We start from the raw sequence: 24,287 nt of genomic DNA on the forward strand, positions 1-24,287 counted from the left end.
GCCCAATGGGCACAGCAAATCTACTTGGTAGATCTTGCCTCTATGAGGCAGCTGTGGGACTGAAGGTCCCTGCCTTCCCCCAGCTGCCTGTCTCTTCCTCTCCCACAATTTGAGACTGTGCTGGCGTGCCTGCCTTTGCTTCTCCCCCGTCATCATTCTTCTAGTCCTGGGAGGTCAGGGAAGAAGGTAGCTTGTTGCACCAAGAGCAGGGGAACTCCTGGCTTCTTCACCAGCCTGACTCATCTCTGCCTCTCTGGCCTCCCCTCTTGCTTCTGCACGTCTCTCTGCCACAGACTCCCTGCTCACTAAACCCTGTTACATCTTCAGCTTCAGACACATCCTCTTGCCAGGCTTCTCCCTCTGACTACTCATCATCATCTCACCACCAAGCCCTAGGCTCTGCGCCTTAGTTCCTTGGGGGTTTCCTAGCTGGTACCTTCCACCATTCCTCTGTGGCCAGCCAACCCATGACACAGAGAGACGGGAGAGAGAGATGTGTATATGGACAAAGGGATCATTTATGGACAATCCCTGAGGCTTCATATACTGTTCAGCTTATTCTGAATGGTTGCTGGTTCTGGAAGGACAGTGGCAGCAAGTGAGGAGTAGGGAGGAGAAAGTGGGAACCTGACTTCTGGGATGCCCTTCTCTCTCAGCAAGTAATCATGCTGGTGTGTCCCAGCACTTTCTCTGCTAGGTTGTCATATATCAAACACAACAGTCAGTACAAAGGCCTTTTCCCTCCCCTGCCTGGATGCTGATGCAGCAATACAGTCCTCTGGGCTATCATCACCCTCCAGCATCAGCTTGATACATACATCAAGGAACACCAGTGCTATGGGACAGAGCTTCACCCTTCTGCTCATCTTTCTGGGCGTGCAGGTTGTGACAGAAGCCTTCAAAATCTGTGCTTTCAACATACGCAGTTTTGGGAGAGCCAAGGCAGCAAACCGGAGGGTCATGGGAGCTCTTGTCCAGGTGAGTTTGTGATTGATTTGGACCAAGGGAAATGGTGATAACAGTGCTTCATTAGTTTAATGAGCAATTCTTGCTCTCAGCCCTGCCTAGAAATAATAATAATAATAATTTATTTATACCCCACAGCTTTTAACAAAATATTAAAATACAGTAATGCATCAAACATTAAAAGCTTCCCTAAACAGGGCTGCCTTCAGATAACTTCTAAAAGTCTGGTAGTTGTTTTTCTCTTTGACATCTGGTGGGAGGGTGTTCCACAGGGAGGGCGCCACTACTGAGAAGGACCTCTGCCTGGCTCCCTGTAGCTTTGCTTCTCACAGTGAGGGAACCACCAGAAGGCCCCCGGTGCTGGACCTCAGTGTCTGGGTAGAACGGTGGGGGTGGAGATGCTCCTTCAGATATACTGGACCAAGGCTGTTTAGGGCTTTAAAGGTCAGCACTAACACTTTGAATTGTGCTTGGAAACGTACTGGGAGCCAGTGTAGGTCTTTCAAGACTGGTGTTATATGGTCTTGGCGGCCACTCCCAGTCACCAGTCTAGCTGCTGCATTCTGGATTAGTTATAGTTTCAGGGTCACATTCAAAGGTAGCCCCACGTAGAGTGCATTGCAGTAGTCCAAGTGAGAGATAACCAGAGCATATATCACTCTGGCGAGTCTGCGGGCAGGGAGGGTCTCAGCCTGCATCCCAGATGGAGCTGGTAAACAGCTGCCCTGGACACAGAATTGACCTGTGCCTCCATGGACAGCTGTGAGTCCAAAATGACTCTCAGGCTGCGCACCTGGTCCTTCAGGGGCACAGTTACCCCATTCAGGACCAGGGAGAAACCATGAACTGTATCCCTAACCCTAGAGATCTGAGGGCAGCTGCGATTATGGCAGAGGTAAAAACATTGTGGATGACAGGTTGCAAATGTATTCTTGCTACAGCGATAAGCAAATAGAATCATAGAATTGTAATGGACCTGAAGGGTAGTCTAGTCAAACCCTCTGCAATGCAGGAATATCAACTAAAGCATCCATGGCAGATGGCCATGATCAAAGAGCAGAGAGAAAAATGTACCAGCTACTCCACAAGCTGGGAGATTTAAGACCATGTCACAAAAATGAATTCTGAGCAGGAGGTCTTTCAGCTGAAGCAGTCTGACAAGCAGCTAAGTTCAAAGGCCTGCTCTTGCATGTATTAAAGTTGGGTTTAATTGCAAACATAGAAATTTTAAGAGCATGTATCTCTTAACTATAGCAGTGTTAAGGGAAGGGCTCAAGCTCAGTGATAGAGCATCTGCTTTGCATGCAAAAGGTCCCATGTTCAAATCTTGGCATCGCTAAGCAAAGACTGTTGTCTGAAAGCTGGAAAGCTGCTGCCAGTCAGTGTAGATACTAAGCAAGATGGTTCAGTGTCTGGCTTCGTAGAAGGCATCTGTTTAATACAAGTCATGCAGCCACCCCTTGTTTTTAAGCAAAGGGATGTGTGCTTTTGACAAACATTGGCCCACTTGATTTTTTATAATGGCAATGCAATGTGTAGAAACCACACATTGGTCAGCTTCACACTGACTGGAGTGCTTACGCAATTCCTAATTCTAGGCAAGACCTGAAAACCTTTGCCAGACAGAATTGTAGAGTTGGAAGAGATCCTGAGGGTTATCTAGTCTAACCCCCTGCAATGCAGAAATCTCAGCTAAAGCCCTCTGCTTAAAAATCTCCAATGAAGGAGAATTCACCACCTTCTTATGGAGTCCATTCCACTGACAAACAGCTCTTACCGTCAGAAAGTTATTGTTGACATTTAGTCAGAATCTCCTTTCTTATAACTTGAAGCCATCACTTTGGGTTCTATCCTCAACAGCAGAAGAAAACAAGTTTGCGCCATCTTCTATGTGACATCCCTTTGGAGTCGGCTATCATAGCCTCCTCTTTTCCAGTCTAAACATACCCAACTCCCACAACCGTTCCACTTAAGTCTTGGTTTCCAGGGCCTTGTCCATCGCCACCATGTCAACGCCCCCGGTCACCACATGCTAAGGCAGTGAAATGAACAAATGCTGCATCTGGTTACCTTTGATCATTCGTTCCAACCTGTTTACTTAAGAGTTTGGCAAGATCTTGTGAGATCTGGCAGATGTTGATGCTGCTTCTCCACCAGGGCAGAGGGGGAAGGGCTGCTGCTTCACTCTGCTCAGGAGTGGAGGGGGTCTGGTGCCTACATTCCTTTCTGTTACTAATTAATTCATCCAAGACGTCAATGGATTTCCCCATCACTTCCTGCACCACAAACAGTCTGGTTACTGTTGTTTTTTTAAAAGCGGGCAACAAAGCACTCTAATCCACTATGAAGTTCTGCAGAACAGTGGCAATGCAGAAGCAACCAGGACCAAGAGAAAGGGAGAAATATGTGCGACAGTGACAATGCCCAGAGCACCTCATTGCCCTGACCACCCACTCTTCTCCCACTGCCAGATCCTCTCTCGCTGTGATATTTCTGCCATCCAAGAGGTGCGAGACTCCAGGGGTGCAGCTATTCAGACGTTGCTGCGGGAGCTGAACAGGTAGTACCAGCAGAGGCTGCTAATCATAGACCTAGCCAAAATATGCAGTAGGAGGGGGTATAATCTGAATGGTACCATTTCAGGTTACAGGTGGTGTGGGGAGATCGCGCAGTTAGTTTATTTTTATTCACAGGGAGATTTCTTTTTTTATTGTGGGGGAGCATTCTAACAAGGCTTCCCCCCATTGCTCCATTCTTCATCTGAGGATTCTGTGTCACCCCATTCTGATATTAGGCAAAGTGGCATCTTGAACTCTTTCTCCCTGGCAGGTATGATCCCTCTCATCACTACAGCTGCCTGGAGAGCAAGAGGCTGGGTCGAGGCAGCTACAAGGAGCAGAATATCTTTGTGTATCGGTAATGTCTGGGGGAGCTGGGAACATGACTGAATCAGAGCCCCAGGAACCAAAATCCAACTCTGGCCTATATATGCATGTATATAACTCCCCCTCTCCCAGGATAGTGTTTTACAGGGGTGGCCATTTTGTTACCCAAAGTGAAGGACAAAATGATACCTGCCTTCCTCCATTTCAAGCACCAAAGCTGAGCAGTGTGAGAATTTATTTATTACTTATTTCAGTAATAAACACCCAAGTCACTAGGCAGTAAGGCTAAAAAGATACAGTGAATATGAAATCAGTTAAAACTAACCAAAAAATCAGAAAACGTAGCTAAAATGCCTGCTGATTTTTAAAGAAAGAAGAAAACATTTTCACTAGATGTCAAAACTTCAAGGGGGGGCGCTATCTGATCTCAGCTGTGGGTTCCACAGAAATGGATCCACAGTACTGAACATACAGTATGTGCTAGAAGCTGTCCAGAATGGATGGGTAAGGTATAACAACAACAGCAACAACTTCCTTGCACTGCTGTTCCCCTCCTGCCCACCCACCTACCTAGCTATGACATCTACCAGCTGAGGCAGCCACCTCACTGCCTAACGGTAGGGCTACTTCTGGTATTTTAATTGCCAATCAATTATAACACATTTTAACAATATGCATTTCCATATTTGTTACCCCTATAATCCCACCCTTCCTCCAAAACTATTTTTTAGCCTCAGAGAAATGTATTTGGGCAAACTGGGGTATGAGACAATAATTTTCCAGCGAACTTTGTTTTGGCTGAGCAGCGATTTCAGTCTGGATTTGCCACATATAAAGCTGGACTTAAGTGTCCATCCACTACTCCACACCTGCTCATTAGTGTTGGGTCTCGCAGCTCTGGTTTGCAGTTGGGGAACCAAGGCCTGGATCTCCTGAGGATATAAAGCTGCGTTTGGGCTGAGACTTTGGCCTGCTGACAGAGGCTTACCTGATTTAATCATAATAATGACTCCTTCACAAAGACAGATTGCAAATGGGGGTGAAAGGGAGCAACTGGGTGCTGACTTCTAGCTTGCTTTATGTGTATGTATATATATATTAAAAAAAGGATACAGGAACATTCAGTTGTGAGAGCTTCCACTTGCAGGTTCTGTATTGGAACAAAACCAGACACAGGTTTACTTGGATAAGAACTCACTCAAAGGCACACAGACCCAAATCTCCCAGATCCAAGTTCACCCACATATTCAACAGTCGAGAGATTACGCATACTTTAACCTTTTGAGGAATGAAGGCTCCTTGGGTGCATCTTCCCTCTGATGCCTACTTTTTTTACCTTGACAGAATGGATGTTGTGTCAGTTACTGATTGGTGCCAGTTTGGGGATGAGGACGCCAGAGATTACAAGGCATTTGCCCGGGGGCCCTTTGCTGCTCGCTTTCACTCTCCATACACAGGTAACACCCAGTTTCTCCACACAGAGGTCTCAATTGTTCTGGATACTTGTCCACAGATTCTTGATGATCCAGGAGCTGTTATCTCCAAGGCAGTTATGGAAGATTACCGGTACCTCGGTTTTAGGACTGAAAGCCTGGCATTTCTTATGGTGCGTTCTTAACCTGAAGCACCACTTTAGCTAATAGGGTTTCCTGCTGCCGCCGTGCGATTTCTGTTCTCCTCCTGAAGCAGTTATTAACCCCAGGTATTTTCTGAGTTAGCGAAGTCTGTAACCTGAAGCGTATGTAACCCGAGGTACCACTGTATAGTTCTAGTTGGATGGTTCAGTGGTGCTTAGGGTAGATGAGGAAACAGAAGAAATTGAATGTATTGAGAAGCTGAGGTAAAGGAGCTAGCTCTTGTTAAGTGTGCATGTGTGTAATAATAGCCACTAAGAGGAAAAAGTAGGGAGATCAGTAGTGAAACCTCTCCCATCATCTGAACTGCTGTCTTCCACCCCACAGCTATCCTAGATTTTGTGCTACTTTTACACCACACCAGTCCTCGGGAAGCTGCCCAAGAGCTTGATCTGCTATTTGGAGTGTGCACAGAACTGATGCAACGGTGGAAAACTGAGGTATATTATGGGGGCAGATGTTGTAAACTCAGCAAGTCACTAAGAACATAAAAGCCCTGCTGGATCAGAAGACCAATCTAGTTCAGCACCCTGTTCTCCCAGTGGCTGACTCCTGATTCCCAGTAACTAGCTTTCAGTCTCATGCCACCTCCTCTAGTGGAGATGCTACTCACATACAACCCTTTCCTTGTGATCTGAATAGAATGTGATGCTGCTGGGAGATCTGAATGCTGCTGGTGCCTACATCCCAGCAAGTGCTTGGGCTGGGATCCGCCTGCGCAATCACCTTGCTTTCCACTGGCTCATTGGTGATGGAGAGGACACCACAGTCAGCCACCGGACCTGCTGTGCCTATGACAGGTACCAGAGGACACTTTTCAGCTCCACTCACCCATTCTCAACATGCTTCCTTACTCCCAAAAACAATCCAGTATTTGCCAGCCTTTCAAGCAAGCATGCCAGACAGAAAGTAAGCCCTGAGGAGATTGTGTCACTTACAGTGTTTACCATATGCCCTTTTTTGGTGTGGTTTTGCTTCTGGTCTGTTGAGCTGGAGAGCAGACAACACTAGAGGCAGAGACTACTCCTGATCTGTGCCATAGCCAGGCCAAGAACTTTAGAGTTAACCTGGCACACTAGACTCCTGCTTTGTCTCACGTAAATTGGCCATGCTTTTTTTTGTTGGGGGCAGAGCAGAGACCCATCACACTCCACTTTTGTACTCTGTTCTCCCATGCTAGGATTATAGTCCATGGAGAAGAGCTGCTTGGCGCCATTGTGCCCAGATCTGCCAAGCCTTTCAACTTCACACAAGCACTTGGACTATCGGAGGAAGAGGTGGGTGTAACTGGGCTCCTTTCTTAACTGGCTGCTAGTTTGAATGTGATGTAAAGACCTGAATAATCCACACCATTTCATTCCTACAGGCCCTAGCAGTCAGCGACCACTATCCTGTAGAGGTGAATCTTCGGCTTGCTCCGAAAGCCCAGCGAGAGCTCTAAACCGTCAACCATCCTTCTGGCTACAGAAGCAAGGGCAATGGCAGGGCAAAAAGAAACTAACTTCTCTGACTATTCCATTCAGCAAGATCCGTCTAGGGCAGCAGTGGAATCCCCATACAGTAAAAGCAGTCTAATGCATACACTCCCCCCCCACATGAAAATCAAGGTGACAGAAGAGCCCCATCTACGTTGCAGCTAGGACTTGCAAGCCTTCACGCAGGCGTATCCAGGTGTTGCCACAAAATTCACCACCTAAGCTTAGGGCTGGGTGAATTTAAATATACTACATGGGTTGTAGGCATTAGGCGCAGCATTCAGCTTCCTTAGAAACTACATTTTTTAAAAAGTATCTTATGAAAATAGCACTTCATTTCTTTCATTCAGTTGTCATCTATATCCCATCCTTTACCCCCAGAAACTCCCAACATTGTTTATCCTAGATAATCCTATTTTTGTTTCAGTTGAACCAACCAACCCTGATGAAGCAGGATACTGCCTCAGTAAGCCATACATCTATAATGCACACTGAAATGGCCCCCTTCCCAATCTGCTCTGAATTAGAAGGCAACCTTTTCCTGTTTACTTTGCCCTGGAAGTCTTGCAGGTTTTTTTGCCCCATCCTTAGGAATGCTTATGGGAGACCAGCCTGAGGGATTCACTACTGTGAGAATTGTCTTGTGTGACACTGACAAAGGAATACTGATATTCAAATTCATTACTATGTTCACTTGTTTCCAAAAGCAGGTGAAGGTATGTTTGATGTTATATCAAACTCACAGTAACATTAACGTAACAGTAAACAAAGCAGCTCAATAGACATTTTTTATTTCCATTCATCTTCCTTCAAGAATTGAGGAAAGCAGCTTGTGGATAAACACCAAGCACTTATGCTGCATGCAATGCACGCCACTTGTCCAGAGGGCCTCTGTTGGGGATGTATTTCACGCCACAGCCATCAGGGATAAGGCGCTTCTCAGCCACCATGTCCTCAAATTCATCAGCATTGAATTTGGTGAAGCCCCATTTCTTGGAAATGTGGATCTAGGTGAAAGAGAAGACATCAGAAGCTTGCCTCAGACTTCCCAGCTATTATGCATTTACTACTGAGTATCAGCCTGTCTTTGTTGAGCTGAGATGCAACACCACAGGCCAACTGGCCTGTCCCTCCATACCAACTTACAGTCAGTCACTGTAGATGAAAGTCATATGACAAAGTTCATTCTCGGCAAAAGGTTGCAAGAGCAGCAAACTAAAACTTATGATCTCACTAGCTATACTGAGAGATTGATCTCGTTTTGCACCCTATCTTTAGTGGTGCAACGCCTGTATACTTCTGGACTGATAGTATTCTTCCCCCACCAACACATGCATTACCTTCTGGCGGCCAGGGAATTTGAACTTGGCTCTGCGCAGTGCTTCAATGACATGTTCCTTGTTCTGCACCTTGGTACGGATGGACATGATGACCTGGCCAATATGCACACGGGCCACAGTGCCCTGAGGCTTACCAAAGGCTCCACGCATTCCTGTCTGGAGTCTAATAAGAAACAAACAAACAAAAAATCTTAGGGTGTTATCCTCAAGGACTATACCATGCTGCTACACCCACCACCAGTCAAGCCCTCTTGGCAAATGTAGATGCCAAGAGCTTCAGCCAGTCATGCACCTCACCAGGACTCAAGTGTTCCCAGGGTCCCTTAAGGTGCACTGTACAAGGAACAGAGCACGTACACAACCAAGGGAGTTACTGTGCGCAGTCAGTGCACACCACCCCCCGATAACAGCAGGGGCTGGTCGGCTTAATTGACTGCAAGGTCAATTTTAACACCAGAACTGGGTCTCTACCCATTCCTCACCTATCAGCTCCAGCACATGACAACATCTTGTTGATGCGGATGACATGGAATGGGTGCAGGCGCACACGGATGTGAAATCCATCCTTACCACAACTTTTCACCATGTATTTGTTGGCACAGATACGGGCGGCCTCTAGAGCTGCAGAAAGAGAGAAAGGGTGAATGGGACAGACCGTTGAAGCACAGCAAAAAGAGTGGTTTGAGTGGTCTGTTGGTGCTCTGTACCTTCTGATGAAAGCTGCTCATATTCATCTGACACCATGTGCCCACAGAGTGGGAACTCATCAACCTTGGCCTTCTTCCTGCCCAGGTCAAAAATCCTGATCTTGGGATCTGGAGAACAGAAAGTAATATTATCAGCCAGTTCACTAAAACTCGGATTTCCTAACAGGCCAAATTAGGTGCAATCCACTCTGACGAGGCAATTCTCATCAGGCTATCCTCCGTTGGATTAAATTCTACATTCCTATCTGAATGCATGCAGTTCAATTTAACAGTTCATCAGGCAAAAATAAATATCTTACTTACCAGGAACACCTCTACAGAAACGGGACTTGGGGTAGGGCTTGTTCTTGCAGTATCGATAACTAGAAGAAAGAGAAAGATAAGGTAGTCAGAAACAATTTTTTGAAATTAAAGTCACAATTGCTGAATATGTTAAACCAGAAATAGGGAACCTATAGCCTTGCATAGGTTGTTGAACTACAGTTTCCATCAACCCTTGCCTTTGGCCATTCACATCTGATTGGGGGTTGGTGGGTTAGAAACTGGTCCAAGACGCAGTCCCAGATATTAGCCTTTTAAACCAATTTACTAGCCTAATGGAGTTTAGCAGTGGAAGGATGAAGAGCTCCAACTTTCCTTCAGCAGCTCATTGCATGTCTATGCTGGGCAAACATAAGGAACAGAATCCTTCTTCCATGTTGCTAGTCTGCTCACTTGCCACATTCAATTTCTTGCTGCCTATGGCTACCAAGCAAGTGCTAAATTAAAATATGTCTCATATAATTAATAAAGAGCATGTAGACATTTATCTGTATTTATTGGCTTTTATTTTCATACGAGTAGTGTTTCTTAACAGTAAGGGAAGTTCTGTGAACTCAATAACTTCTACTTTCCCTATCGAAAGCAAGGTGTTTAACTGGAATTTACATTTGGCTGACAGATCTGGCTCCCGTCCCAAGATCAATAGTAATTTTTGCAGAAATGTTTACCTCAAAGTTACACCATGGTTTGGACAGTCATTTTCGGCTCAACAAACCATGGCTTTTGAAGCTTGGAATGGGCACTTGTGAGAAGTATGTCTCCTATTCCTCATCAGTTTCTATGCAAAGATCTTGGCTTGTATTAAGACACAACCAGGAAATCTGGATTTATGCTGGCCTACTGGGGTGGTGTGTGACAGAATGGCGAAATGGGGGAACACTCAGCCCCAATGTTAGTGCCTGGCTTCATAAACGTTTATGAGGCCTTGAATGAAATTCTGAACCAGGCCATTAGGTGGTCTTAGGCAACTCTCAGTCTCAACTCTCTAAGCTTAGTATCTAATGCTTAGTGTTGTAAGAATAAAATAAAAGAATATTTATGTGAAGCACTCTGAAGACTCCCACACATATTAGCATCATACTGTACTCAACTACATCCTACTCAAGAGTGCATCCACTGAAATTAGTGGACCTGTTAGTTATACCTGCTTGCTTCAGTGGGCTTGTACTCCAAGTACAACTAGAAGTGACTACCACCCAAACCACTAACATTATGGATATTAGGGACAATGAACACGGGGAGGCTTCAGCCTTCATGTCCCGCTTAAGGGTTTTTGATACATGCATGCAGCTGGCCACTGCTAGGAGGCAGGATGCAAAATGAGGCAGGCAGCCCTTGCTCAAATGTGTCAGAAATCTCATCTTTTTATGCTAAACTCACGGGTGTGTGTGTGTGTGTGTGTGTACGGGGTGCGTGCTTGGGGTCTAATAGCCATCCCACGAAAGCGACCTTGCTGCTAAGAGCCACCACAGGCGGCAACGCAGAAGGGTCCACGGGCCACAAGCAAGCCGTGAAAGCCCAGAGCCCCCAAGGCGGGGCCCGTTTCGGTCGCCCACCCTCGTCCTCCCCGATCGCGGCCCCCGCCAGACGAGGAAAGCGGGACATGCGGCTGCCAGGAGAGACCCCTTTGGGCCTCTCCACTCCTGTCAGAGCCGCCTCCCCGCGCCCTCGCCAGCCCCCTACGGGGCAGCCACGCGGCCTCCTCCCGGCCTTGCCCGTCCTCCGGGCGGCCCAACTCACCAGCGCGCGGGTCGGCGGCCCATGGCTGCAGGTCTGAGAGGCAAAGAGAGAGAGAGAGAGAGAGAGTCAGTCCGGGGCCGCAAAGGGAAGCGGGCCGAGCGCAGGGCCTGCTTCTCGCTCTCAGGCCCAAGCCGCGCCGCAGCCGCCTCACCCGCGTACTCACCTCGCCGAGCGGAAAGAGAGCGGGGAGCGCGCCTGCGCGCTGCTTATCAACGCTGCCGCTCTAGGACGGCCGCGGACACAGAGGTTGGGCCTTGTCTGGACCGGAAGCAGCGGAAGCTTAACGTATCCGGAAGGTCGTCGCGACACATTAGCTTCCGGGTTGATTTTAGGGGAAACGTTCTTCTGACTCCATTTGCGTGGATGTTTATGCCTTTAACTGAGGGCTAGAAGGGCGAAGGAGGTGCCCGTGCAATTGAACATACATTTGCTGCCGAAGTTTTTTAGATGGGAGATCTTAAAAACAACAACCATACTCCTGTCAGTGCTGATCGTTATAATGCCCTCAGTATTTTGTTTTTTTTAAAAAATAAATATTTATTAAACTTTTTCAACAGAAATACATTGGAAAAACAAAAAGAAAAACAACAAAAATACACAATACACAAAAAATACAAAAACAGAAAAAATAAAAGCACATAGAATTTCCATTTACTTATTTTCTTTTAACTTGTTTTCCAGACCTCCTCGTACCTCCCTTTCTTATATTCCAGTTCCAATTACTAACTCAGCAAATTATTAATTCTCACCATTAATTTTGCTTATTTCAAAGTCTTAATTTTTCATATATCTTAAAACATTACAGCTGGAAACTACTTAATTTCAATCCAGCATCATTCTAGCATTCCTTAATTTTGCAATATTTCTGAAGATAATCTTTAAACTTCTTCCAATCTTCTTCCGCCAGCTCTTCTCCCTGGTCTCAGATTCTGCCGGTCATTTCTGCCAGTCCCATATAGTCTATCACCTTCGTCTGCCATTCTTGCAGAGTGGGTAGATCTTGTGTCTTCCAATAATACCCTCAGTATTTTGAACTATATAACGTGTGGAAGTGCCCATGGCTTTTGAGTTAGGTTTTCGAGGTCTTTATTCATGGGAAGGCGCTGCAAAGCCTCTGTCGACCTCCACTCTTACTTGGCACTTCGAAATACAGTAACATAGTTGTTCTTTTTATACATCCATATATCTTTATCTACTGTATACTATTTCTGTAATCATTGTACACATACATAATAAAACATGTACTGTACATGAGTGACAAAAAAATGGACCATCGGGGGTGTGAAATGCTAAACATTATTTTACAATACCGTAATAATGAGGTAAACCAGTTCAATAAATTCTTCAAAAAATCAACTTGGGAAACAGAGTAATAGTTGTTTTATTAATGTGGCTGTAATAAGCAATTTTGTCGAAAGTTTACAGAAAAACAGAGCAAAGACTTAATTCACACTGATGTCCAATATGTATAATTTAACTTGCTGGCTTTCCGTATAGTCTCCCTCCCCTCAACCCCGAAACGAGGAGCAATTTTATGAAGACGTCCTTGCTTTCACAGTTCTACTTTTACCAAGGATGCATTGCAGCTCTCGTTGCATTCAGTTGAAATCATAAATAAGCAAAAGCAGCACTAAACGAAGAGCAGAATAATTAAACGAATTTCTATTCGTTTGGCGCCTACTGTGAGCCCTGCTTCCTTTGGACATTACGACTTGCTGGGTTAACAACTAATAAAATGGCAGCTGTGAGTTATTTATGGTTGCAAAGTACGAATGAGAATGCTAGGAGAATATCCCGGAGAATATCCAGCGGGAATTATAAGGATCTCAAGCTCTGTCGGAAGAGACAGGCTAAAGCAACTTTACTGCGCATGCGCTCCTCCCGCCGCTTGTGCGGGCAGACGCCGTTTCTTACGGGATTTCGTCACAGGTCTCGCGGTATCTGGATAAGACTCCTCTTAATTCGCCCCCCTCAGAAGATTCAAGGATGGCGGCTTCGGCAGTTTTGTACACTGGCAGGCAGCTGTGGAGGCCAGCCTTGTTGGCGTCCCGCTCGGTAAGACGACGGGTTCTACTGCGGTTTCGGACACTGACCTTGTCCGGAGGTGAAGGGAAACCGGCGCCGCTCCTTGGTTTCCTCTCAGGGGAGTGGGTGGGCGGGCTGGGGCAACCGTTGCCATGTTTCCGATTGGTTAAGGAAGCAGGCGGTGGGTGGGACAAAAGGAGAATGGTGCTTTCGCATTGGCTGGCCTCTTATGGAAAGGTTTTTTATTGGGCGCTTCCTTTGGGACTCGGTGCGTAGCAGATAATTTTGATTGGGCGATAGATATGAGACTAGGAGAGAAGAATTAAAGGGCTAAAAGCACAACCCAGGAAATTAAAGGAAAGGAAACAGCCCCGTTTGCACGAAATGATGATGATGATGATGATGATGAATCGTAACCTCTGTAGTAATGAGTCTGGAATAACTGCCACCCATTGCTTTCATACAGACTTCTTCATTAATTGCATTTATCTCCCACCTTTCATCCAGGGAGCACAAGGTGGTTCACACTTTTTCTGTTGCTCCCCATTTATTCTCACAACAGCAACCCTGTGAGAGGTTGAGAGGCCGGCCCACAGTCACCCAGTGAGCGTCATAGCTGAATGTGGATTTGAACTCTTCATTAGCATTAAATATTTGATCATTTTTGATGGGACAGTTGAGCAAGAACGCTTTGACAGAGCAAATGTCCATCTCTAGCTTCTGGCAAAGGGGAGTAAATGAAAGATCTGGCTCAAACCTGGAATTTCACAGAGTCAGGCAGGACACCTAGTGTTTCATTCCTGTCTTGTAAGAATCCTTTATTTCTGGATTCCCCAAATCACCTTCCTTAGCCTATGCTGTTTTTCTCTCTCCCTCACAGGTGCAGGCTCTAACAGATGGCAGTCGCAGGAATGTGGCCTCGGTTTGTATCGCTTGTGCTTGCCATCCTTTGTCACAGAGAGATGTTAGGGGAGGCACTCTGGTGTTCTCTTGTACATTATTTCCCCCACAAATTTACTGACAGCTGTCTATGGACAGATGTGGGATGTAAATGGTCCTGATGTGACATCAGTTTCTAATCTCTTTACTGATTGGGAACCCGAGGAGTTGGGATCAAATCTGGTATGCAAACAAAATGTTGCAATCTAGGACAGTTTCTCCTCTTGGAGGAAGATGTTCTAATGGGCTCTGCCATATTGACCTGCCTTTTCCATGTCTTCTCTCTGTTCAATTGGAGTAATAATTCTGACTTATTAACTGTGTAGGGAAATTACAAGGTACTAACAGCCTTGTACCTTTTTAAATCAATGGTTAAAATCAGTGCAGTTTTCAAAGGTTCAGTCCATTATCTTGATTCAAAATGGCATCCAATTTTATCACAACATAGATGAAAACCTGCTCCTTGATTCACAAACTGCTGTGCAAAATTTGGTTATGATATCTTGAAGAGGTATCCAAATGCATAGCAAGCAACTAACTTTCCAAAATACATGAAAAAATTAAAAAGATCTGTGGATAACATTTCAGAGGCACCAGATATACTTTCTGGACCCTTGGAAGTTTGGTCTTGTAGTCCTTAATACACTCTGGCTTCCCTGTTCACTAAAGCTGGTGTCCGTGAGGATTAGAATCCTGGTCATATTTGTTTTAAAATGAAAGAAATCTTTGTTGCAGCACACAGAGGAAGTGACACTCTGTAAATCGCAGTACTATAATGGCTCTAAGGACCTAAGAGATTGTAAAGCACTCTGCTGGTTAAAATGCTAGATGAAGGATCTTGGCAAATGTTTGGTTAACAATATTTTTTTTTTTACACTGCTGCCTGTGAAACTCCTGTTCTTTTTTCTTCCTTTCCCATCTTCCCAATATCTGTTCCTGATACATTGGCTACAGCAACAGACTATTGTAAGTAGTTTTCCTACCATTTCAGTTTTAAACTTGGAGTTACAGCCAATGGGTTTAAGTCTCCTATTCCAATTATCAAGTATTCACCAGGCTGCAAATGTCCCAAGCTGGATGGTAACTGGCAAAGAGTGGTTGCTAAGACTGACACTACTGAGCTAGAATATATGGACCATTAGTCCTAAGTTATTCTTTAGCCTCCTCTCCCAAGTTGGAAATAGAGGGCTTAAACCTTTCTTCAATTTGGTTTTGGAAACACTGTCTCCTGAATGGGGTTTGATAAGCTAGAGTTGGGAATACTAGTGTCTATATTTACCACTGGAAACCAAAGGTCAGAGTGGCTAAAATGCAAGGCAATTGAGAATATCATGACAATCCTTAGTGCTGGTTGAATGTTGTGTATCAAGCTAAAAGAATGAGGTGAGAATGGGGTGGTCTGCTGGTTAGAATAGAGCAGCCGGTGTTACCTGGCTGAGATCTAGGACTCTCAGGGTTTCATTCTTCACTTTGAACAAAGAATCTATACCCTTGTTGTTTTTAAGCTCTCCTGATCATCAGAAGCTTGTCAGGGGTTCCTCATAGGGAAGGAAGATCCATAAGGATGAACCAGCTTGTTTGCCTTCCATGCTTTGTGTAGGCATAGGGAAGTGCTGAGCATGTTCTAGGATGCTCCCCCTAGTTAGCAAGGGGTGTCAGTGAAGCCCAGTAGGCCTGACCAAGCACTCCATGCATACTGAGTGGGTGACTTAGAAAATGCCCCAGAACCCTCTGCAGTGTGGGTGGGGGCATTTCATGGCAGACTCTGCATGTCGGTGTGGAAAGGGTTCTTTGGAGACTTGTCTGAAAGGCATTGGCCTAGATGAACATGGCAGGGATGTGTAGTGACTGAGAACAAAGGCCTCCTAAGATTCCTGGGCAAGGGTGTGGCCTAGCCAAAAGGATTACAATTTGCAAGATTTTGTTCTAAACTGCCTATACCTGCACCTCTTTCTCCACAGCCTCCACCAGCCAAATATGGGGGACGCCATACTGTGACAATGATTCCTGGAGATGGGATTGGGCCAGAGCTTATGCTTCATGTCAAGGAGGTGTTCAGGTACAAATTTCCTCTCTGTGTGCCTCTCCAGAGCTGTGCATAAGACCCAGAAGGCCTGCTTGTGTGCACTGACCTTTTTGCCTCTCAAAGCCATGGCTGGAATTCACCTTGACTGCCCCACCCTTCTCTTCTCTCTACCCCAGGCATGCCACTGTGCCTGTGGACTTTGAGGAAGTTCTGGTCAGCTCAGAGGGATCTGAAGAGGACATGCAGAATGCTCTCATGGCCATCCGGCGCAACCGTGTAGCCCTCAAAGGTGATCCTTTGCTTTTCACAGCATGCAGAATTGTGCCAAGTTCTGCATAAAGTGAAGTCGAAAGGAGGAGAAAGGGGTGTCCTGGGTATCTTTTCAGGGGGCGGTTGGAAAGGGCAGATTTGTTATACTGGGCTGCATGGGCTTAGTAAAGGCCAGTATCCATTTATTTTCCAAAGCCACATTTTGGATTCATCTGGTCCCCTTCCCTTCTTCCCTTCTTCCTTCTTCAGTCCATAACGAGCCTATTATAGGTTTTGCCTTAACAGTATTTGAAGATGCTTATTTTTTTATTACATTTATATACCATCTCTGTCTTCCAAGGAGCTCAGGATGGTGTGCATGGTTCTCCTCCCCATTTCATCCTCACAACAACCCTGTGAGGTAGGTTAGGCTAAGAGATGGTGACTCGCCCAAGGTTACCCAGTGAGCTTCATTGCTGAGTGAGGAGTTGAACCCTGATCTCTTAGGTCGTAGTCCAATACTCTGCTGCATTTAAACCTATATCTAATATTGCATCCTTGTGATAGCTCTGGAAAACTGGTGCTGCTTATTCCCATTTTGTGGATGGAGGAACTGAAACTAACAGCCTCTCAGTACAGTTACAGCAACAGCCAAGGCGACATTTTTCCACCTTCGCCGCATCAAGCAGTTGGTCCCTTACCTTTCCCGCCCCGACCTGGCCACAGTGATCCATGCAACGGTCATCTCCAGGCTTGACTACTGTAATTCGCTCTACGCGGGCTGCCCTTGAAGCTGACCCAGAAACTCCAGAGGGTGCAGAATGCTGCAGCGAGGCTCCTCACGGGGTCTCTGCCATGGGAGCATATTCACCCAGTGCTTTTCAAACTGCACTGGCTCCCAGTAGAATACAGGGTCAGATTTAAGGTGCTGCTTTTGACCTTTAAAGCCCTTCACGGCCTAGGACCCTCGTACCTACGGGACCGCCTCTCCCAGTATGCCCCACGGAGAACCTCAAGGTCCATAAATAGCAACACCCTAGTGGTCCTGGGCCCTAAGGAAGTTAGATCGGCTTCAACCAGAGCCAGGGCCTTTTCAACTCTGGCTCCGGCCTGGTAGAACGCTCTGCCTCATGAGACCAGGGCCCTGCAGGATCTGATTTCTTTCCGCAGGGCCTGTAAGACAGAGTTGTTCCGCCTGGCCTTTGGCTTGGAGCCAATTTGATTCCCTCCCTCTCTTTCTTTTTTCCTTTCTTTCTCCTCCTGCGATGAGGCTACATTTTAATATTTCAATGTTTTAATATTTTAATGTTGTATTTTAATTTTGTTTTTAAGTTGTAATCATTCAACTTGTTTTTATTATTGCTTGTAAGCCGCTCTGAGCCCGGCCTTGGCTGGGGAGGGCAGGGTATAAATAAAAAATATTATTATTATTATTATTATTATTATTACATGTCTGACTGCTGTGGAATCTGAATCCAGATTTCCCAGGCTTGATATTTTATCCACATTTGTTTCTAACCCATCAGGAAAGAGGACAATTTATATAGCTGCAATTTTCAGATTGCCCCATATTGGTGTGTTATGTTTACTAAGGCCAGGGAGTGGATCCTCTTATTAACTGGTTCTCTTTTCCTGGCTTTATAGGAAATATCGAGACGAACCATAACTTACCACCTTCTCACAAGTCCCGGAACAACATAATGCGGTGAGTTGAGAGAGAGGCTTAGCCCAGTTGCCAGGCAGAGCCTAAAAGTTGGGAGTGTGGTTTAGTCCATATACAACCATTCATTTCCATTTTCTACCCCTGTCTAGAGGCTTAAAAAAAATAGTGGAAGTGGAAGGAAGTATGTAAATGAGGCCAGTAGTCTTAATTTCTGTATTGCTTACCATAGTGATGCCACAAGTCACAGGACTGACGTGTTACTCTAGTATGCTACCCACACATTATATGCAGCTCTGCCCTCTGTTCTTTGGTGTGGTTTTGCTTCTGGTCTGCTGAGCTGGAAAGCACATTGGAAAAGCAAGGGGCAGCATTGCTGCTGGTTGGGTGTGACCCTGCATCACCGCCAGACCCATCAGCCCTCCTGCTCCCACCCAGTTGTGCCACAGAATCCCATTTCCAGTGATGTGGGTTGGTCACCATCCATAGCATATGAGGTTCATCTCTCCTAGCAACACGATACAGTGGGGCCTCGCAAGACGAAAAGAATCCGTTCCGCGATTCTCTTCGTCTAGCGGTTTTTTCGTCTTGCGAAGCAAGCCCATTGACAGCTTAGCGGATTAGCGCTACAGCGGTCTAGCGGCTTCTAGCGATCAGCTGTTAAGCGGCTTATCAGCGGATCAGCTGTTAAGCGGCTTAGCGGCTTAGGAAAAGGGCAAAAAAAACCCACGGGAACTCGCAAGATTTTTTCGTCTTGCGAAGCAACCCCATAGGGAAATTCGTTTTGCGACGCGCCTCCAAAACGGAAAACCCTTTCGTCTAGCGGGTTTTCCGTCTTGCGAGGCGTTCGTCTTGTGGGGCACCACTGTACTCTTGTTAAGGCAATTGGCGAAACTAGGGAAAAGGTGGATCTGGGGCAGAAGGAACAATTGTGCTTTCTGAAGTACACAGAATCACAACAGTTGTTATTCTGAGTAGAATCTGTGCCGTGTGACCTTTTCCTTTCCCTCTCTGATTCCACAGCACAAATCTGGATCTGTTTGCTAATGTGATTCACTGCAAGAGCCTTCGAGGAGTGGCAACCAGGCACCATGACATTGACATACTCATAGTCCGAGAGAACACGGAGGGAGAATACAGCAGCCTGGAGCACGAGGTGCTAGTTAGCAGAGGCAACCACTTTTGCCCTCTTTATTTCTCTCCAAATCCCCCTCCCTCCTCATCCCTATTTGCATTGGGGCAGTGCTGTTTCTTCTCCAGGTGGGCGTTTTTTCCTTTCCTTTCCTTCTAAAGCATACTAACTCTCTGCTTGTGGCATATCATGATCAGGATTGAGTGGTGATGGGATAGTCCTGCTATATGGCAAGTGACCTTTTAGTGAGGTTTCAAAGATTGTATGATGGTGGCCAGCAACTAACAGTCCAGGGGTTCAGTCTGGCTCTCATCCTTCAATTCCAGGGGTTCCTTCTTGTGATTATGTACTTCCAAATGGTTCCTCCTGACAAAACCCAAGATGTTGGCAAGTGGCTTTTTTCAGTCACAGGGGCTGGCTCTGTAAAAGCTCCTCCATACTAGCATATTCACTCACTCACTCACTCACAGACATTTGCTTTGTCTCGTATGGGTGTGAAAAAAACAGGCGAAGGCTGCAGCTCTTGCTCAGTTAAATAGATAGCCTCTAGCCAGGGTTCTATGATACATCATAGGGGAAAACCAGAAGCAGAAAGTTGGTTTCCTAAAACTGGCAATCCCTCCAAGGATTGCAGTAATCTTTCCAAGTAGGACATCATTTCCCACCCAGTCCCAACTGAGCTATAGATAGAAACTAGGAGTTTTGATTTTGCCTGTTCTGCTCCTGCCCCCTCCAGAGCGTCTCTGGTGTAGTGGAGAGCCTGAAGATCATCACAAAGACCAAGTCGCTGCGCATCGCAGAATATGCCTTCAAGCTGGCGCATGAAGCTGGGCGCAAGAAGGTGACCGCCGTCCACAAGGCAAACATCATGTACGTTAGGGAACATGTAGGCCTTTCTTCAGCGTACGTGTGTGGGAGCAGGAATGGGTGTATCTGGGGTTGGTGGTTTTCTGGCTCAGTGGTGTAAAGTGTGCCACAACTTGTGCCCAGTAGGAGATGCCTCAATTCTTATTTATGCACCCTGCAAATCAGGCCATTGTGCCGTGAAATTTTCTTCCCAGGCTGCCAAGTCAGGGATCAGGTTTCTGTTCTGTCTGGAAGAGGTAGGCTGTACAGGCCTGACTGTATAGCTAGCATCAGAGACCTTTCAGGAATACCACAAACTTTTACTGCCTCTACAGTTTGTGGTGACTTTGCTGCAGCTCTGGCTGAAATTTTCCCTTTTTTCCTCCCACATTAGGAAGCTGGGTGATGGCCTTTTCCTGCAGTGTTGCAAAGAGGTGGCAGCTGGCTTCCCAAACATCACATTTGAGAGCATGATTGTTGACAACACTACTATGCAGGTACTTGGATGTTCTAGTCTTATGTCTAGCTGCCATTTCAGACACAGGACACCTGAGTCTTCTATGTAGACAGCTCAAATCTTTGTGTTCTTCATTCTCTTTGGCAGTGCTGTTCAGGGATTCCCACCGTAAGTCCCTTTCAGATTACCACCTAAATCCATTCACATGCACAGGAGTCAGTCCCAGCATTTTGTGCCCACAAGCATAACTTTGGGGTTTTTTGTTTTGTTTGTTTTTTTAAAATAGAATCACGAGAACTGGAAATGTCAAGTTTTGTAATAGTCAAAGCAATTGTTATAAAGGAAACAGAAGACATTTCTCAGGATTTACTTTGGAGGGAAAACAAGTTGGCTAATAATGTAACTTTCTGTTTAGAATATGTGACTTTTGCAGATCATTCAGAGAAATTGTTTAAATTAGGAGTGCTTTTATGAAAGCTTCCAGGCAGACCTGAAACTACATTACTGTTCTGTTGTGGCTGGGATGGGTGGGGAGAGCAGGGGACATGAATCACTACTCTCACCTTTACACTCACTGCTGTCTCTGATTTTCCTAGTTGGTGTCCCGTCCACAGCAGTTTGATGTCATGGTTATGCCTAACCTCTACGGCAACATTGTCAACAACGTCTGTGCTGGACTGGTTGGGGGCCCAGGCCTGGTACCAGGTGCCAATTACGGGCGTGATTATGCAGTTTTTGAAACGGTGAGTTTTTGAGAGGGTGGTAGATGTCAGGCTCTGGTAAAGTGGGGGTGTGATGAAGAAGCACCGAGGGCAGGAATGCTACTTGGCTGAGTGAGAAAGGGCTCCTAAGGCAGAGGCTCTGGCTTCCAGATGGGCCTGAGCACCAGGATCTCTCCAGTAACATCGCCTGGAAGAAAACTGAGGGGGATGGAAGAGAGCAGAACACACCAGCAAAAAAACAGGCCACTTGTATCTGTGCCTCTCCATTATTCTATGTTGGTTTCTTTCATTTTGGAAACCCTCTTGCTCCCTCAGACAATATAGCCTGCTCTCTCAATGCCTTATCTCTCTTTTCTCCCTCTTCAGGCCACGCGCAATACTGGCAAGAGCATTGCTGGCAAGAACATTGCCAACCCCACAGCCATGCTGCTCGCCAGCTGCATGATGCTGGACCACCTCAAGTACGTGCGCATACCCCTTTCCCTGTCTCAGCTGCTGCCGCCACTGCCTAATAAAACTGCTGCAATTGTTTCCCCATTTCCCAACTATGAGAGCCAACATGGCATAGTGGGTTAGCCTCTAAGATGGGGGTGTGGAACCTTTGGCCCTCCAGATGTTGCCATCATCACCCCTGACGGTGCTTGCTATGGCTGATGGGAGTTGTAGTTCAGCAACATCGGGGGGGCGGGACAAAGATTCTCTTCACCTGCTCTAGGCATTCCCAAGCTCAAATATCTACTCAGCCACTAAATTATTGGGCGATACTAGATGGAGAGACGTATCTAAAATGTGGGAGCTACTGCACACTTACCTGATCGTCTTGGGGAAAGTGTGAGACCAAAATGAAATGTTTGTCTCAGTGGCAGATTCTTCCATCATAATAGGGGAGGGTGGGGGAAGAGAGACTTCATTTGTGCTGCTGTTTCTCCCCACTTCACTCTGTTGTTCATTGCAGACTGCACAACCATGCATCAATTATCCGCAAGGCAGTTCTGGCCTCTATGGACGAAGCAGAAGTGAGTTGCTCTTTCCCTTCCCAGGCCAATGGCCTATCAAGAGAATTGGGGATAATAGGATTAGCTACAGTCACTGTGTTTTCTTCTTGGGTCTGTACATACCAGCAGAGGAAAACCATTGTCAAGTATCTCAGATTGATTTCTTGTTTGTTTTGGAGGGAACCCAAAATGTGACTTGCCATTCCAAGTCATGCTTTCAAGGGAGGATGCAGCCATTGGGCCCATGAGTCTCTAAAGATCCCTAAGGCATGACAAGGATGGCTGTGCCCTACTGAGGGTGCAGTTGGATCAGAGAACATGGCCATGACTTGTACAGCAACGCAGGGACTTGTAGGGAGAAGTAAACGAAGAAGCTTGTGTCAGTTGGTACAGTGGGGGAGCAGAAATATCAAGTTGGTGGCCTTGTGGAAAGAGGGTTGGGCAGAGTAGTCTATCCCTTCAATTGGTCAAGAGCCACGGGTTTCCAAGAGTGCACAATCATACGTGCACAACCACAGCATGTAAGTATGTGTCTGCATGTGGGTCTCCCTTGGTAACTGTCCTTACACTTGAGTAGGTAGCCCATCTTCACTGCAAACGTCTGTTGCCTTTTTGGCATTTTCATTTGTGGATGCCATGGGAAATAGTTTTTAACTTGGGGATATCTCTAGCTCTCCCATCCCTTTGGGAACTGCAGTTTCCAGTGTTTTGCTGGGAGAAAGGGATGATTGCAGTGCAGATACACCAAGTGTTCTAGGGGCTTGGAACAGTGTTTACAGATAAACAGTAAAAAAATGAAGGTCCCCAAATGCATGTTTGGGCTGAAGGGGGTTCTTGGCTCCCAAAAGTTTGAAGGCAGACTGCTAGTTAACTAAACTGAAGACTGTGAAGGGGCGGTTGTGAGTGAAGGTGGCTTAATACAGTTTTTTCTTTCTTCTTCCTCTCCAGACTCACACACCAGATATTGGGGGCCAGGGTACAACCTCAGCGGCTGTTCAGTCCATCCTGCAACAGATCAAAAAATCTAACCCGAACCTGGCACAGGTGAGTTGTTTTGGAAGGTGACAGGTTTGCAGCTCTCAAAGGAGGGGGGGAGGGTTGAAGTGGAAGGTGAGGAAGGGAAGTTATAAGATTTTGATTAAGTGCAGACTTCTTGAAACCTTTTCCCAAGGTTTCAAGAAATGTCATCATATCAATGTTTTTGTATGATTGTACTTGCTTGTCCTTACTGAGCAGCTTCTGCCTTTAGGGACTGGCTGTAAAGCAGAAGGAAGGGCAGGGGCTTAGTGGGCACTGGTAGCAGCAGAATTTAGGGGCTGCATGGACATGAAGGATCCTCCTGCAACTGAAGCCGAGAAGTTTTAAACTTCACTTGTCCCTGCCTTAGGCTTTGCCTCTTTACAAAATGGGAATTTTAGTGATTAACCAGTGTGAGGTTGGGCAGAATGGAATATAAATAGTGCTTAGTTTGTGTAGCTAGCTTTGCTAAAGACCATTCAATTCTTTTTACCTTTGCCTGTTGTTGTTTTTTAGTGACATTCTGAAGCCAAAGAACCAGGCTCAATAGCCGTTTGAGCTTCAACTGAAACAAATACTCCTGTCTGCCTAAAAAGAGGCCGGAGCAACTCTGCTGCCTGTGACTAGAACAGACTGTTCCATTGTGAACTAGCCAAGCACAAACTCCCATCTTCTGTATATAGTGTGTAAGATGGCAATTCATACCCACCTCACTAAAGGGAAATAAATGGAAATGTGAGGCCTATCATGTCTCTGTGTCTCCTGCTTTTAGGCTGACTAAGTGGATTAATGGTGTGGTGAGAGAGAGCAGCAGGGGAGAGGAAAGTTTGGGGCTATGGAGCATGGTTTTTATCGTAGGGAAGGATCCTGGTGAATTACACTGAAGGAACTTACAATCAAGGACCAGCTAAGGCAGCAGCCAAATGCAAGGGCCAGACTCCCCTAGTTAGGGGGGGGCGGGCTGCTTCCTGCAGTATAAGCTACCACTACGGCACCTGCGGATTGGAATCTATGGGTCAATTTTAAAAGAAAGCAGGTTTCCCTGTGGCTACAGCTGCACATCCCTTTGTTCCAACACAGTACAGAAAGATGCACTTAATTTTCAATGGACTTTGCGGATGCCACAGAGAATGTGATATAAAAGCTAAATT

At 46.1% G+C, this 24,287-nt stretch overlaps 3 protein-coding genes across 6 annotated transcripts; 2 read left to right on the forward strand and 1 right to left on the reverse strand.

Annotated features, from left to right (window-relative positions):
• Nucleotides 1-511: 511 nt before the first annotated feature.
• LOC310835036 (deoxyribonuclease gamma-like) lies at nucleotides 512-8,324 on the forward strand. Of its 4 annotated transcripts, XM_083719707.1 has the most exons (8): nucleotides 622-978; nucleotides 3,438-3,526; nucleotides 3,796-3,882; nucleotides 5,196-5,308; nucleotides 5,813-5,925; nucleotides 6,128-6,285; nucleotides 6,666-6,762; nucleotides 6,852-8,324. In XM_083719707.1, the coding sequence occupies exons 1-8, from the start codon at nucleotides 838-840 to the stop codon at nucleotides 6,924-6,926; spliced, it is 873 nt and encodes a 290-aa protein (XP_083575833.1). In that variant the 5' UTR covers nucleotides 622-837; the 3' UTR covers nucleotides 6,927-8,324. The 4 variants fall into 4 exon arrangements, 3 of the variants coding, with proteins under 3 accessions (XP_083575832.1, XP_083575833.1, XP_083575834.1); XR_014559390.1 differs by having other exon boundaries at nucleotides 512-978; nucleotides 6,128-6,762; nucleotides 6,852-6,897; XM_083719706.1 differs by having other exon boundaries at nucleotides 512-978; nucleotides 6,128-7,072.
• RPL10 (ribosomal protein L10) lies at nucleotides 7,736-11,293 on the reverse strand. Its single transcript, XM_083719927.1, has 6 exons — nucleotides 11,069-11,293; nucleotides 9,311-9,369; nucleotides 9,008-9,115; nucleotides 8,783-8,921; nucleotides 8,301-8,463; nucleotides 7,736-7,967 (listed from the first exon to the last, which is right to left on the reverse strand). The coding sequence occupies exons 1-6, from the start codon at nucleotides 11,089-11,091 to the stop codon at nucleotides 7,812-7,814; spliced, it is 648 nt and encodes a 215-aa protein (XP_083576053.1). The 5' UTR covers nucleotides 11,092-11,293; the 3' UTR covers nucleotides 7,736-7,811.
• A 1,276-nt stretch (nucleotides 11,294-12,569) lies between these two features.
• On the forward strand, nucleotides 12,570-23,881 carry IDH3G (isocitrate dehydrogenase (NAD(+)) 3 non-catalytic subunit gamma). The gene is made up of 14 exons (XM_083720056.1): nucleotides 12,570-13,123; nucleotides 13,974-14,015; nucleotides 14,987-14,998; nucleotides 15,994-16,091; nucleotides 16,235-16,347; nucleotides 17,952-18,012; nucleotides 18,991-19,123; nucleotides 19,836-19,969; nucleotides 20,340-20,442; nucleotides 20,999-21,145; nucleotides 21,491-21,585; nucleotides 22,080-22,140; nucleotides 23,068-23,163; nucleotides 23,653-23,881. The coding sequence occupies exons 1-14, from the start codon at nucleotides 13,055-13,057 to the stop codon at nucleotides 23,653-23,655; spliced, it is 1,167 nt and encodes a 388-aa protein (XP_083576182.1). The 5' UTR covers nucleotides 12,570-13,054; the 3' UTR covers nucleotides 23,656-23,881.
• Nucleotides 23,882-24,287: the final 406 nt, after the last annotated feature.

This window comes from Podarcis gaigeae (genome assembly GCF_964106915.1).
Source record: "Podarcis gaigeae genome assembly, chromosome: 17".
Classification (NCBI taxonomy): domain Eukaryota; kingdom Metazoa; phylum Chordata; class Lepidosauria; order Squamata; family Lacertidae; genus Podarcis; species Podarcis gaigeae.